At 38.7% G+C, this 14,576-nt stretch overlaps 1 protein-coding gene across 6 annotated transcripts in view; it reads left to right on the top strand.

The window, feature by feature from the left end:
• Positions 1-14,576, top strand: part of CEP290 (centrosomal protein 290) — a 65,485-nt gene that overhangs the window by 7,690 nt on the left and 43,219 nt on the right. For 3 of the 6 annotated variants that reach the window (XM_029078821.2, XM_029078819.2, XM_029078822.2), the window contains 15 exons: positions 1,061-1,114; positions 2,041-2,193; positions 2,597-2,779; positions 2,984-3,073; positions 3,967-4,089; positions 5,096-5,219; positions 7,895-8,067; positions 9,836-9,998; positions 10,763-10,863; positions 10,937-11,024; positions 11,670-11,779; positions 12,017-12,844; positions 13,063-13,155; positions 13,474-13,558; positions 14,258-14,400. In XM_029078821.2, the coding sequence (XP_028934654.1) occupies positions 1,061-1,114; positions 2,041-2,193; positions 2,597-2,779; positions 2,984-3,073; positions 3,967-4,089; positions 5,096-5,219; positions 7,895-8,067; positions 9,836-9,998; positions 10,763-10,863; positions 10,937-11,024; positions 11,670-11,779; positions 12,017-12,844; positions 13,063-13,155; positions 13,474-13,558; positions 14,258-14,400 (2,511 nt within the window). The remainder of the gene's footprint in view (positions 1-1,060; positions 1,115-2,040; positions 2,194-2,596; positions 2,780-2,983; positions 3,074-3,966; positions 4,090-5,095; positions 5,220-7,894; positions 8,068-9,835; positions 9,999-10,762; positions 10,864-10,936; positions 11,025-11,669; positions 11,780-12,016; positions 12,845-13,062; positions 13,156-13,473; positions 13,559-14,257; positions 14,401-14,576) is intronic. The other 3 variants (XM_029078823.2, XM_029078820.2, XM_029078824.2) reach the window with 3 other exon arrangements.

Genomic DNA, 14,576 nt, shown 5'->3' with positions numbered 1-14,576 from the left:
ATATAAGCCGATAAGACACGGTCCTTGCCCCTTAAGGGACTCAACTTCTGAGGAGAAGAGGGAGCAGGCATTTAAACCCCATTTTCCAGGTGAGGAAACAGAGGCACAGAGAAGTCAAGTGCCTTGCCCGTGGTTACCCAGCAAGCAAGCGGCAACGCCACTATTAGAACCTGTGTCTCCTGATTTCCATGCCCATATTCTTTCCTTCTAGTATTAAGGAATCCCATCTATCATTTCAGAGGACAAATAACTCATAAATGATGTCTGTTAAGCCATCGTTTTTCCTAGTTGCACTGTCTACTTAGCAAGTTAATATTTACTGAAGACCAGTAATGTGCTAAAATACCAACAGTTTGGTGGCTGTCACAGCATTCAGCTTTAATGTTTTAGAGTCAGAAGTGTAATTTTTTTCACATTTCTGGGCTTCATCATCCTTAACTTCAGTAATGATGATGATGATGACGATGATGATGTTGGTATTTGTTAAGCGCTTACTATGTGCAGAGCACTGTTTAAGCACTGGGGTGATAATAATTGTGGTATTTGTTAAGCGCTTACCATGTGCAAAGCACTGTTTTAAGCGCTCAGGGTGATACAAGCAGACCAGGTTGTCCCGCGTGGGGCTCACAGTTTTTAATCCCCATTTTACAGATGAGGTCACTGAGGCACAGAGAAATTAAGTGGCTTGCCCACAGTCACACAGCTGACAAGTGGCAAAGCAAGTATTCTAACCCATGACCTCTGACTCCCAAGCCCATGCACTTTCCACTGAGCTATGCTGCTTCTCTAATAATCTCATGACTACTTTTAAACAGGTCTTGGATTATTGCTTAAATAGGTAAACCTGTTTTTAATCCAGAAAAAGCCAGCTTGCCTAGGGAAAGGACAAACAGCAGTCAGGACTCACAGATTAATTATCTTATTCTTTCATAATAAAAGAAATTCTAAATTTTGTAAGCATTCAGGCAACCAGTGGTATTTGTTGAGCACTTTACTGTGTGCAGAGACCTGTACTAAAGTACTTTTGAACTTTCATACAGTGCTTCTTTTGTCATTCCAGTTTGCTCTTCGTAATGAGGAGGCAGAAAATGAAAACAGCAAGTTAAGAAGAGAGGTTGGTAAAATGTAGATTGGCTTGTTAAGACTGTTCTGAACCTAAAAAGGTGTTGGAGATATCGCGATCAATTCAAATTTCTCCTAGACTGGGATAGTCCAAGGACCAATTCTATATAACTGGCTACTTTCACTATTGGAGCATTTCTCATGGACTTAGAAATAAACTGGGAGGAGAAAACATTGTTAATATAATCAGAAACATCTTAGACTGTTCTTTCAAGGAGTAGTTTGAAACTTTCTTGATCTAATGCCGTGTTTATGGCATTATAATGAATCACGTGTAAAACTTTTTTTCCCTTAACTCCTTGATCAGCCTTTTTTAAAAATAACTATTCTTTGGGGATTTATTTACCTAGACAGTTTTTTGTCTGGTTTGGTCACCGAATTCTTCTGCAGCATTTTGCCATTTTCCACTTGTCTCTTATTCTTTCTAATTTCCAACTCGTTTCCGTCTTTTGCTTTAGCTCGATCGGTTCATACTTCTCTGAGGCCAGCTTCTGTTGACGTGGAGGCGTGCAATTTTGCCACGTTTCCACCATTATTCATCAAAACTTTAGGGGATCAGATGTGTTAAATTTGAGTCAATCAGTAAATTCCTCAATTCATGAACATGGAATAGATTTTGCTATTTAAAGTTATTTCAACTATATAGGCTCTGAAACTATTATTGCAACTGTTATCAGAAGAGCAGCTAGTATTGTAATTTTAACCTATTATTTGAAGGGCTTTTCCATATTTATTTTTCTTTCTTAATTATTTCTTTCATACTTATTCTTTGGAGAATAAACGCTTAAGGAAAAAGGTGAGGAAATAAAGTTGATAAAGTATGGAGATTTAGAGATAGCGGTAATGTAATTTCTGAACAAACTTTTATTAGGATGAATAGTTTTTAATTGAGTTGGTTTGGATTTGGTCGACCTGCAGAATGAACAACTGCGTCAGGACATAATCGACTATCAGAGACAAATAGACTCTCAGAAAGAGACACTTCTGTCAAGAAGAGGTGAAGACTCTGATTACCGGTCACAGCTATCAAAAAAAAACCTTGAACTTGTCCAATACCTTGATGAAATTCAGGTAAAGTTGGCAGACGGCAAATTTCTATCCCATAAATATTCACTTTTCAAGATTGATTTGAAGTCAGAAATAAATGTACCACTTGAGTCAGGCCCAAACGATACATAATTTGCCTTTTATCCTATTCATTTCTAGTAATGAGATAAATGGAGAAACGTGCTTTTTCAACGTGCTTTAGACTTCTTGACCTTAAGAAGCCAGAGAAAGAGTGTACTAGAATGCTTGAACTCATTTAGTTTTTTTAGTTCTGATTCTTTCTCAAATCTAAGACAGTGGCATGGTAGAAGCCCCCTTTCCTGTCGCTAAAATGTAAATGCTTATTTCCTTCACTAACACACCTGGAATGTATCGAAGGTTTAAAATACTTGGATGTTTGACATGGATCATTGTCTTGCGTTTTTAGAGTTTGACGGAAGCGAATGAAAAAATTGAAGTTCAAAATCAGGAGATGAGAAAAAACTTGGAGGAATCCGTGCAGGAAATGGAAAAGATGACTGATGAATATAGCAAGATGAAAGTTATTGTGCAGCAGACTGACACTCTAATGGACCAGCTGAGAAAAGAAAAAGATCATTATAGGCTGCAAGTAAGATATCTTGGAAAATATTGTACTGATCAACTCTCCACTAAATGCATGACTAGAGGGTAGAGGAAGGGAAAGTGCCACGTGGTTTTCTTTCTATAGTTTCTGAGAGCTCCTTGGAGCATCATCAGGATCTCCAGGGGGAGAATTGGAGCAATGTATTTGAGCAATGTATTGTCCTGAATTGGTCAAATTTGAATCTTTTAGGTACAGGAGCTCACAGAACTTCTGAAAGCCAAGAACGAAGAGGATGATCCAGTCATGTTAGCTGTCAATGCAAAAGTCGAAGAATGGAAGGTAATTTTCCGTATCAGTGAAAGCAACAAAGGCCATTCTTGTATCCTGGGAGTTTGTATACCTTTTGCAAATGGGAACACTTATGCATGCCTTGATTTCCAGCATTTATCAGACAGGTGCAGTTTAACCAAACAACTCCTTCTAGGTAGCCCAGACTTGTCGGTATGTATTTTAGCTTATTTTACTATAAAGTCTCCAGCGTTGTTTAACCAAACTTTTTTCCGTCAAGGCTTGACAAAATGTATTCGATTCTCAAAAGACCAGGCAGATTGGCTTAATGGAACGGGATATGAGACTGAGATTAGGAGACCCGGATTCTAGTCCTGGCCCACCACTTGCCTGCCGTGTGGCCTCGGGCAAGTCACTTAACTTCTCTGCGCCCCAGTATCCTCATCAGAAAAATGAGAAATGAAATAGCCGTTCCCCCGACTTCTTAGTGTGTGAGGCCCATGTGGGCTAAAGATCGTATCTGGTCTGATATATCTACTCCAGCTCCTCTCACAATACTTAGTTCACAGTAAGGATTTCTTAAATACCATTAGTAACAGCAAGAAAATGAGAATAAAAGCTTTGCAATTCATTTTCCATTTGAATGGGATTTGTTTTTTGTATTCCCCAAGAAACTGTTGAAATTATTCAAATGGATATACATGGATTTCAGTGATCATTATATATATATATATATATATATATATATATATATATATGTATTTTCACATATATGCATGCATACGTATATACAAATGTATATCAAGACGGCCTTTGTTTTTTCTTATTTCCACCTTTTGGGCTTTACTTGATTTATTGAAATTGTTAGCATTTTCCTAATATTCTAGTAATCATGAACTTGTGATGATCTTTTTCCTGGTAATGTAATTTTTTGTTCATTGCAGAGAATTTTGACTTCCAAAGATGATGAAATCATGGAATATCAGCAGATGTTGCAAAATTTGAGAGAGAAACTTAAAAATGTCCAACTGGATGGTGACAAAAACAATGTAATGGCTCTCCAACAGGTAACGAATTGCCCCAATATTCTCTAGGTTTATTCAGTTTATCGTATGTGGTGTCTATAGGTGCTTTGGAATTATTCATTTTAAAAACATAAAGTGATGAAATTCACTGAGATATAACTATTTTCTATCATCATGAAGGCAATTTGAAGCTTTGTAGATCTTTTTATATTTTTCTTTCATTTTTCTGCTTTACTTTTTATGACAAGATCGTTCATGAACTCTATGTTGTATGTATTTTTGTGTGTTTAAAAATAGGCTACTGAAGTAGTTTTAATCATGCCTTATTTTTTATTATTCTGCATTTTGAAAAAGTAGATTTATTTAAAATATGAACTTTGTCATAGTGTTTACAATTATATTAGAACTGAGTATAATTTGAAAGGATGCATTTAAAAATAAAGATTGAAGAAAGAAGACTTGGCTGTGTTTAAGTCATTCAGAAGCAAAGATAAAATCAGCTTTTATAATTTTGAGGACTGGAGATTTTAAGGTCTCTGCATTAAAGGACCCATTTAATGTGAGAATTCATTAAAAAAAACTGAGTTGAGAAGGAAGAGAATGACTAACTACCAAGAAACTGGGAGCTGGGATTAAAACTCAGGTCCTTGACCTTCCAGGCTCATGCTCTTTTTAGTAGACTACACTGCTTATTTCAGAGAATCTGGAGGAAGAAGCAACGGGCCTGGAAAGATGCCTCACAACTCTGAAAATAGGCTGGATAATGAACAGATAAAGAATAATAACGAGCTTGTTTGTGGATATATCTTTAATTCTGTTGATTTTGATGCTATTGATGCCTGTCTGCTTTTTTTGTTGTCTGTCTCCCCCCTTCTAGACTGTGAGCCCATTGTTGGGTAGAGATTGTCTCTCTTTGTTACTGAATTGTACTTTCCAAGCACTTAGCACAGTGCTGTGCACCCGGTAAGCGCTCAATAAACACGACTGAATGAATGAAGTTTGTGAAAAATGAAATATCTTCATTTTGATGCTTGCATATGTCTTACAGGGTTTACAAGAACGGGATGGTCAAATCAAGATGCTTACAGAACAAGTAGAACAGTATACAAAAGAAATGGAAAAGAACACACTGATTATTGAGCATTTGAAAAGTGAGCTCCAAAAAAATAAAGGTAATGTAGTAGTACATTTTAAAACGTCAATTATTCCAATCAGTTTAGTCAATTTAACCCCGTTCCTTCTGATACACTTTTGGGATTTCCCTTCTTTTTCTAAAACAGTACATGCCTGAGACTTCAATATTTATTTTAGTAATTATTGAGGTATTTGTTAAATGCTTACTACGTGCCCGGGACTGTACTAAACCCTGGGGTGGATACAAGTAAATTAGGGTGAATACAGTCCCTGTTCCACACTGGGTTTACATTCTTAATCCCCATTTTGCACATGAGTGTTCTCCCCCGATTAGACTGTTCTCTCCCGATTAGACCGTAAGCCCGTCAAAGGGCAGGGACTGTCTCTGTCTGTTACCAATTTGTCCATTCCAAGCGCTTAGTACAGTGCTCTGCACATAGTAAGCGCTCAATAAATACTATTGAATGAATGAATGAGGTAACCGAGGCATAGAGAAGTTAAATGACTTGGCTAAGGTCACACAGCAGCCAAGTGGCAGAATCAGGATTAGAACTCAGGTCCTTTTGACGAGTAGGCCACGTTGCACACCCATGCTACAAACAACATTATACCATGCTCATTTTGTGAAAAGTTTCCCTCTGCTTGCTGGTCTCATCTCTTTTGTTGAATAAATATACTTACTAAAGGAAATCATCCTGACTCCATATCAGTGGCTGTCTACTCTTCATAACTAAAGCAGCGTGATTTGTCCACCTCAGGGAGAGTAAAGTAGATGAAACCTCGTTCTTTAACCAGGTGTCAGCGAAATTTTAAGAAATGTAGGCCATCATTTGTTGTCTGTCTCCCCCTTCTAGACTGTGAGCCGATCGTTGGCTGGTGATTGTCTCTCTCTGTTCCCAAATTGTACTTTCCAAGTGCTTCGTACAGTGTTTTGCACACAGTAAGCGCTCAATAAATACGATTGAATGAATGAACCTCAATTTTTGGATGTAGGATAGACACTTGTCATGGGTTCCGCTCCCTTTCTGCCACCAGCTCCGAGACCTCTCTTTCCTCTCCTCTTTTCCGAAGAAGGGATCCTTTCCCTCACCTTTCCATCCATCCCCTCGGCAGATGTTCACCGTAATTCCCTTTCCGGGAGGCCGGGCTATCACCCCAGGTATTATCCCCAGGGTGAAGTGCCATATGGTAACAAGAACTCTGTACAGCATCTGTAGCTGTTGCACCCGGCCGGTGATCCTGGCTGTCCCCGGAGCCCTTGAGTGGGCTCCCCGATTCTCCTTATTCTGGGGTCCGATCCAAGCTATCAGGGCATTTGGTAGTTAGAGTTATTCAACAGAAAATGTATTTAGCCAGAGAAATCTTCCAACTTGTTCTCGGAAAGTGTTTGGCGACGATTCCAGTCGCCTAAAATTCTTCAACGTTACTGGGGCCAGAGGTTCATCGAATAGACATATGTGTGCTCTGTACGTATCTGTAATTTCTTTATATTAATGTCTGTCTCCCCGTTGATTGCTATTGTTCTTGATTCTATTTATTGCTATTATTCTTGTCTGTCCGTCTCCCCCGATTAGACCGTAAGCCCGTCAAAGGGCGGGGACTGTCTCTATCTGTTACTGATTTGTACATTTCAAGCGCTTAGTACAGTGCTCTGCACATACTAAGTGCTCAATAAATACCTTTGAATGAATGAATAGACTGCAAGCTCACTGTGGGCAGGGAATTTGTGCATTTATTGGTATCATGTACCCTCCCAAGCGCTTAGCAGAGCCCCCTGCACACAGTAAGAGGTCAATAGATATAAATGAATGAACACAGTCCATCCAGCTGTCAGCTGATCCCACAGACATACACACCAAAGGCTCACATCCCCTGTACATTCATTTATTCATTGTCGTATTTATTGAGCGCTTACTGTTGTGCAAAGCACTGTACGCGTGCAAGGACTCCTCTTCTTGTAGTTGAGCAGCTGCTACTTGGGAGCTGTGATCAGGCTTGATTTAATGGTGTAATCCCACAAAGGGAGATTTGATCTCGGGTACCCCTTCTTCCCGCCCACAGAAGACTTGCCGTGCTTACCACCGGTTACCGAGTAAAGCAACCTGGCTCAGTGGAAAGAGCCCGGGCTTGGGAGTCGGTGGCCATGGGTTCGAATCCCGGCTCTGCCACTTGTCAACTGTGTGACTGTGGGCAAGTCACTTCTCTTCTCTGGGCCTCAGTACCCTCATCTGTACAATGGGGACTAACTGTGAGCCTCACGTGGGGCAACCTGATTACTCTGTAATAATAATAATGTTGGTATTTGTTAAGCGCTTACTATGTGCAGAGCACTGTTCTAAGCGCTGGGGGAGATACAGGGTGATCAGGTAATCAGGTTGTCCCATGTGAGGCTCACAGTCCCCATTTTACAGATGAGGGAACTGAGGCACAGAGAAGTGAAGTGACTTGCCCACAGTCACACAGCTGACAAGTGGCAGAACCGGGAGTCGAACCCGTGACCTCTGACTCCCAAGCCCGGGCTCTTTCCACTGAGCCACGCTGCTTCGTATCTACCCCAGTGCTTAAAGCAGTGCTTTGGACATAGTAAGCGCTTAACAAATACCAACATTAGTATTCTTTTTAAAGCAAGATCTGACCCGAAGATAAGCCATTGGCCAACTCTGTTTTGAAAGGAAGAGGAAAGCATTTCATGTAAACATTGCTTTTCCCGTAGGTGTCGAAACCCTTTCCCAACAGAATCGTATTATGGAAATTCAGACCAAGTTGCAGCTCCTAGAACAAAAAACTAAGGAGGCTGAAAGAATAGCCGAGCTGGCAGAGGCTGACGCCAAGGACAAGGACATAGAGCTCATTGAAACTCTTAAGCGTTTGAAAGAATATGAAACGGTAAGTATTTTTATCTCTTGGAGCGAGTAGGTCCAAACCAAAACTGCCCGTGTCACCGACGATTCTCTATTAATTGATTTTTGTTTGATATTCACTGTTAACCCTATATAAAGTACACGGTAAAGTGATCCTCAATATGATTTTGTGTCTATGCGACAATGTAACAGTCACGGCTAAGGCTCGACTCGTCTCTCTCATTCCTCGACTCATTCATTCGGTCGTATTTATTGAGTGCTTACTGTGTGCAGAGCACTGTACTGAGCACTTGGGAGAGCATAAACAACAATAAACAGACAAATTCCCTGCCCACAACGAGCCTCAACCCACAAATTCAGTCTCACCATATCCTTTCGGCTCTACCTTCACGATATCGCTAAAGCCCGCCCTTTCCTGTCCATCCAAACTGCCGCTAATCTGATCTTATCCTGCTTTGACTATCGCATCAGCCTCCTTGCTGACTTTTTTACCTCCTGTCTTTTCCCACTCCAGTGCATCCATCACTCTGTTGCTCCCTAGATCATTTTCCACCAAAAGGTCTGGTACACATTTCTCCACTTCTCCAAGAACCTCCACTGATTGCCTCTCCACCTCCGTGTAATAATGAAAAATAATAATCGTGGCGTTTGTTACATGCTTACTGTACTAAGTACTGGGGTAGATACAAGATAGCCAGGTCCCACATGGGGCTCACAATCTAGGAGGTAGATCAGGTATTAAATTTCCATTTGCAGTTGAAGAAACTGAGGCGCAGAGAAGTGAAGTGACTTGCCCAAGGTCACACGGCGGGCAAGTGGCGGAACCGGGATTAGGACCCAGGTCCTCCGACTTTCAGGCCACTGCTTTATCCACTAGGCCGTGCTGCTTCTCTGAATCAAGGAGAAACTCCTTACCTTTGGCTTTAAAGCACTCAGGCATCTTGCCCCCTCCTATTTTACCATACTGATTTCCTATTAAAACCAGAGAGCTCATTTCTCTCCTTTAACGTCAACCTACTCAATTCACCTGGATCTCGTCTGTCTTGCTGCCGACTCCTCACCCATGTTCCACCTCTGGCCTGAAACTCCCTCCCCCTTCGTATCGCTCTTCCTACTTTCAAAACCTTATTACAAACGCAGATCCTCAAAGAGACTTTCCCGACTAAGCCCTCATTTTCCCTACTCCCTCTCCCTTCTTGCATCAGCCTCGCACTTGGATTTGTACCCTTTAATCGCCCCACCCTCAGTCCCACAGCTCTTACGAATGTACTTATTTTAATGTCTGTCTTCCCCTCTAGACTGTACACTCCTTGTGGGCAGTACCAACTCTGTTATATTGCAGTTTCCCAAGTGTTTAGTACAGTGCTTTGCACACAGGCACTCAATAAATATGATCAAAATTCTGAAAGGTATCTATTTACATGCTTAGCTTAAGCTTTCTTTTGTGCAGTCGAAGTGCGTTTCGTCACCTATTTCATGTAGATGCATGGGATTCTCCGTCTTTCGTGGTGCTCTGGTTCACCTGTCTCTTTTCGTTAGCTCATATAGGTTCCCCATATTTAGCATTCCTAAATGTATTTTCTAACGGTGACCATTTGTTTGGACCCCCCAAACTTCAAGTCCCCCCATTCCATGTACAATTATGGCAGAAATTATCGTTTCATTCCATGAAAGTTCTAAAAATAAGTAGTTCATATAATTCTGCGAACCTTATAACACCGATTCATGCACTGTGACATTTTTTTCCTTCAAAATAGTAAAAATCTCACATCAATGATTGGGGAATATTACAGGGAATCTATGGCTTGGAAGATGCCGTTGCAGAGATAAAGAACTTAAAAACCCAAATTAAAGTAAGAGACCATGAGATTGAGCTATTAACTCAGGAAATGAACAAACTTGGGTTGAAGATAAATGATTTTCTGGATGAAAATGAGGAGCTCAGGGAACGTGTCGGTATGTTAAATTTTACAGAATTTACTTACTGTTATGGAGGGTATCTTATATTTAGAAAGATTTGAAATGAACCTTCATATGTCTATGCCTGATTTCATTCAATGAAGTTATTATTTTCTAATAAAACAGCAGATTCAGTGAACAAGTCTCGTTCAGTAAGACCTTACCGATTAATTTGACTAGGAACTTGATCCCGACTGATTAACGACTTGTTCTTGTCTCAGGTAATTGTTTCAGCTGTAAGCAACTTGGGTTGCAAACCTTTATTTTCTCAGAGAACTAAGCATTCTTATCGAGAGCGGGGGACATACCTATCTACTCTGTTGATTTGTACTCTCCCAAGCGCTTAGTTCAGTGCTCTGTATCCAGTAAGTGCCCACTAAATACAGTTGATTGAACAAGATACTTAACCTGAGCTAACATAACACCAATTGAGCAGTTTTACTTTTGCAAGTAAATTTATTACTGTTGTTACTGATAGTGTTATGATTGAATGGCCAAATGTGGTACATTCGGGAGAGTCTGGCTTTATGTACAAAATGCAGGCTTACCACAGACATTGTTATTTAGAACTTCGATACCGACCGAATGTTTCTTCAAGTAAATTGAGAGACTAGAAAATCTCCAGACTCTAAGTGGAGGACCTCATAATGTTTCATGGCAACAGTGTTTGGAATGGTAGAAAACATTATTTGGTAAATAGTAGAAAGTGTTTGTACTTTGGTTTAGACATAGTTCTTTACTAATGTCATTTTCTTCTTCAGGCCTTGATCCAAAGACAATGATTGATTTAACTGAATTTAGAAGCACTAAAAACTTAAAGCAGCAGCAATATAGAGCTGAAAACCAGATTCTTTTAAAGGAGGCAAGTCCTATATTTACAAATCCATTTTTTGTTTATTTGAAATTCATTAAAACTAACAGTTTGTGATTTGCAGATAGAAAGTCTAGAAGAAGAAAGACTTGAACTGAAACAAAAAATTCGTAAAATGGCTCAAGAAAAAGGGAAAAGAGATGCTACTTTAGGTACAGTGACGCATTGCGTTTCTTTAAAACAAATTACGAAAAGGGGGGTGTGGATTATCCCTAGTGTAAATTACATGATTACTATAATTTAAAGATTTTTTGTTTCTAAACTGTTGTAATCCTAATAATATAAACAGTGGCCCAATGAAAGTGGTCTGGAAAAGAAAATTATTTGTAGAAATCATTTTTAAACTCTGAAGTATACTTAAAGGGTGCCATTAACCTTCCATTGATATTAGTTTAGTTGAAAATATTTTGCTACTAGATTGTAAACTCCTTGAGGGCAGAGATTGTGTCTACCAATCTCTCTCTCTTCCTCATTCCTGCAGCTTTATTTACCAGTTAGAAATAGCACAAGAGGGCATAAAGAACTATCCAGAGCAAGAAAAGGAGATAAAACTCAGATCAAGCTATCTTACAACTGAAAGGAATAATGAAGTGTAGGTTGAACCACCTACTAAAATGAGCTTTTGTAGAGTATCTGTGTAGTTCATTCATAGATGCCCATGACCTCAAGGCACGTTGACTTCAATTCAGTAATTTCTTTGACCTGATTATCTGTAAATACCACAATTATTACTATTAAAGCCTGAAATCTTAGGGTATTTTATACTGTTCATAACTTTTGAATGATTTTGTATTTAGGAATAACTGATGAGCTACATATGTCAGGCCCCTGTACTCAGGAGCTGAGAATGATGGAAAGGAATTTCGATCTCACGGATTCAGCAAATGTTGAGGAACCTAAATTGAGGGTAAGCTGATGGAAAGTGTCCATGCTTTCACTATGTGGAAACTTGCCCTGCATTGAGGGGAGAAAAAAAAGTGGTGGGAGATTTTTTGTTTTAATGTTTTAGACATTTATTCTTGATCCTCTTGTTAAGTCTTTTAAAAGAGTTTAAAGTTGAGCATTTGGGGCAGGTGCGTTAGTAAAGTATTAATGAAACATTGATGGTAAGGCATTAATGAGACATTATCTATTCTGAACACAGATTAGAAGTCCAGGTATGGAAAGGCAGAATATGCAGCCATTTAGAAGAATATCATTCAGTATGCCAAAGCCAGATCAGAATGAATCAGGAAGGACATTAGGAAAACTCTCAAGAAGGATTTCCGAATTGCTGCTTGGTTTAAATCAGCCTGTGAGTCGAGAGTTCCCTTTTGACTATTCAAGCCGCAAGTATTCATCATCCAAACAAGAAGATGATCATATTACAAGTCCAGAAACTCTTACAATAAGGCAGATTTTTAAAGCCCCCTGTCTGCAATCTTCAAAGAACCTAGAAACATTAGCCAATAACCAGAATATAAAAGGCCAAAGGGACATAGAGGTTTACCCAGATGTTCTTTCTAAGTACCATCTAAAGAAAACTGCTGCATCAGATCATCAGATGCTAGAAAGGAATAGTCCAAGGCCTGAGAGTAATGCATTTTTGCAAATAAAAGCAACAGCTTCTTCAAGTGCAGTTCATTCCAGTTCTCAAACTTCACAAGCGCTATCTCTTAGCCAAAAATCTGGAATATTTTGCCAGTTTATTCATGAAAAAGCAGTTACTGTGGATATGCCATCAAAAGAAAAGTCAGAAGTTGAACAAGCCCATCTCAAAATGAAGGGTATTGACATGAAAAATGATTTTAAAGAAGATGTGAGGAAAGGGCAAGTCCAGTTGCAAGAAGATGTGTTGAAAAAAAAGTTTGACGGTACTCTTTTTGCCAAAGAGTATTGCCCCATTACAGGAGACTCAAAATTATCCCACATAGATCCAGTTGAAAATCTTATAGAGCAGCTTCGGAAAGAACTAACTTTCCTCAGGTCACAGGTGAGAATTATTTTCATATTTCCTTTTTTATTATCTTAATCTGCAAATATTTCAATAGAAACAGTTCTTTCAAAGTAAGCTTCGGACAAAATTGCAGTGTCAACTCCATCTGTGGCATTTTAAAAATATACGTTTCATTGCTGAAAAATATACAAATGTAATATATTTTAAGCCATAGTAACTCATTACCTTGCTTAATTTATCAATTATTCTCTTAGAATGAGCTGATATTCAAGGATTTATTGATCAAGGAAGCCCAAAACAAAAGTGCAGAACTAGAGCTTGAGAGGCACCGAAGTCAGGCAGAACAGGTAGTACAAAAGATTGACATGAAAGACAAAATTATTATACCAAAGTTTCTCTGTAAGTGTTTATTACAGTTTGGAAAGCTCTTTTATTATTCCTGTGCTCTGACCATCTTTGCGTCAGTATAGTTTGCCGAGTGCTATAGTTTATTCCCCATTTTGTCAAGGAATACTTTGAGCACCCTTCATTTTTTTTTTTTTTTTTTGGTCCAAGTATAAGTCTCTCCCTAAGGTGAATTCTTAAATATTTCCAGTCCAGAAAATGCATAAAATGACGGCATTCATGATGAAAATTCATCTACATCTATTTTTATCTTCTGATAGAATGAATATCTTGCAAAAGAATTAAATGAAAAGGACAAAGACTTGGAAAGAAATAAGATGATAATATCCAAGTTCCAAAATAAATGTAAGTTCTGTTTTATTTGTGAATATTCTTTCTTTTTTTAAAAGAAAAAAATTGTTTTCTCTTAGAGTAGACTTTTACCCTGTGTTTTGAATTTGGAATCCTAGTGGCTGAAGGTCTTTGGATCGAGTGCCTTCTTCTGTTTTCAGATAAGACTGCATCCAACTCATTCCAGACAGGTGGTGTCTGTCATCTAATCTCGCCCTATATGGAAGGAGCGTGTTCAGCCTTCCTGAACACACTTCTTCTGGCATCTTGAAACGTTCATCATTAGGAAATGCCTTTTTCCTAACTCGATTTTACTGGAATTTAGCTCGTTTCCTCCTGTATACTGCTTCCTTGTAATGGAGTTGGGAGTTAAGTGGCAAACGGTACTATTTATATAGCGGATAGGGTACAATTAGACAGATGTATACTATTAAGGATTGTCTTTGTCAGCTTTAATACAGATATTGAAATATGAAACTAGAAGTACTATTTAGCCATAATTGTTTTGCAGGCAGTGTGTTCACAATATGCCTTTTTCTTGACATAATTGTCCTTTAATAATAATGATAATAATAATAATTTACTTCTTTAGTGGTTACCTTTCACGTCAGAGAATATTTTTACTCTTATCAGAAAGTCAAAATTTGATGGAACTCTTAATTTTATAAGAAATATGTTTTCTGTTGTTTTAAGTTCTATCTCCTTTAATTACAGTAAAAAGATTAACAGAAGAAAATAAACAGCTTGAAGATGGAATGAAAGAGATATTGCAAGCTATCAAGGAGATGCAGCAAGATCCCAGTGTTAAAGGAGGAGAAACTTCACTAATCATCCCTAGTCTTGAGAGGCTAGTTAATGTAAGGTTTGATTTAATTTAGGAATGCGTTTCCTCAAAAATGCCATTATTTGCTGTATCTTTAGAGTTACCATATTAGAGTTGTACTTTGCGATTATAGAGTTGTCAGTGAGATGATATGCATGAGTGCATGAGAGTGTGTCATTAAGAGAGAAAGTCTCTTGCACACTTGGATAT

This window comes from Ornithorhynchus anatinus, chromosome 14 (genome assembly GCF_004115215.2).
Source record: "Ornithorhynchus anatinus isolate Pmale09 chromosome 14, mOrnAna1.pri.v4, whole genome shotgun sequence".
Taxonomy (NCBI): domain Eukaryota; kingdom Metazoa; phylum Chordata; class Mammalia; order Monotremata; family Ornithorhynchidae; genus Ornithorhynchus; species Ornithorhynchus anatinus.
Note: the sequence above shows the minus strand (reverse complement) of the source record. Positions and strands in the feature narration are given on the sequence as shown.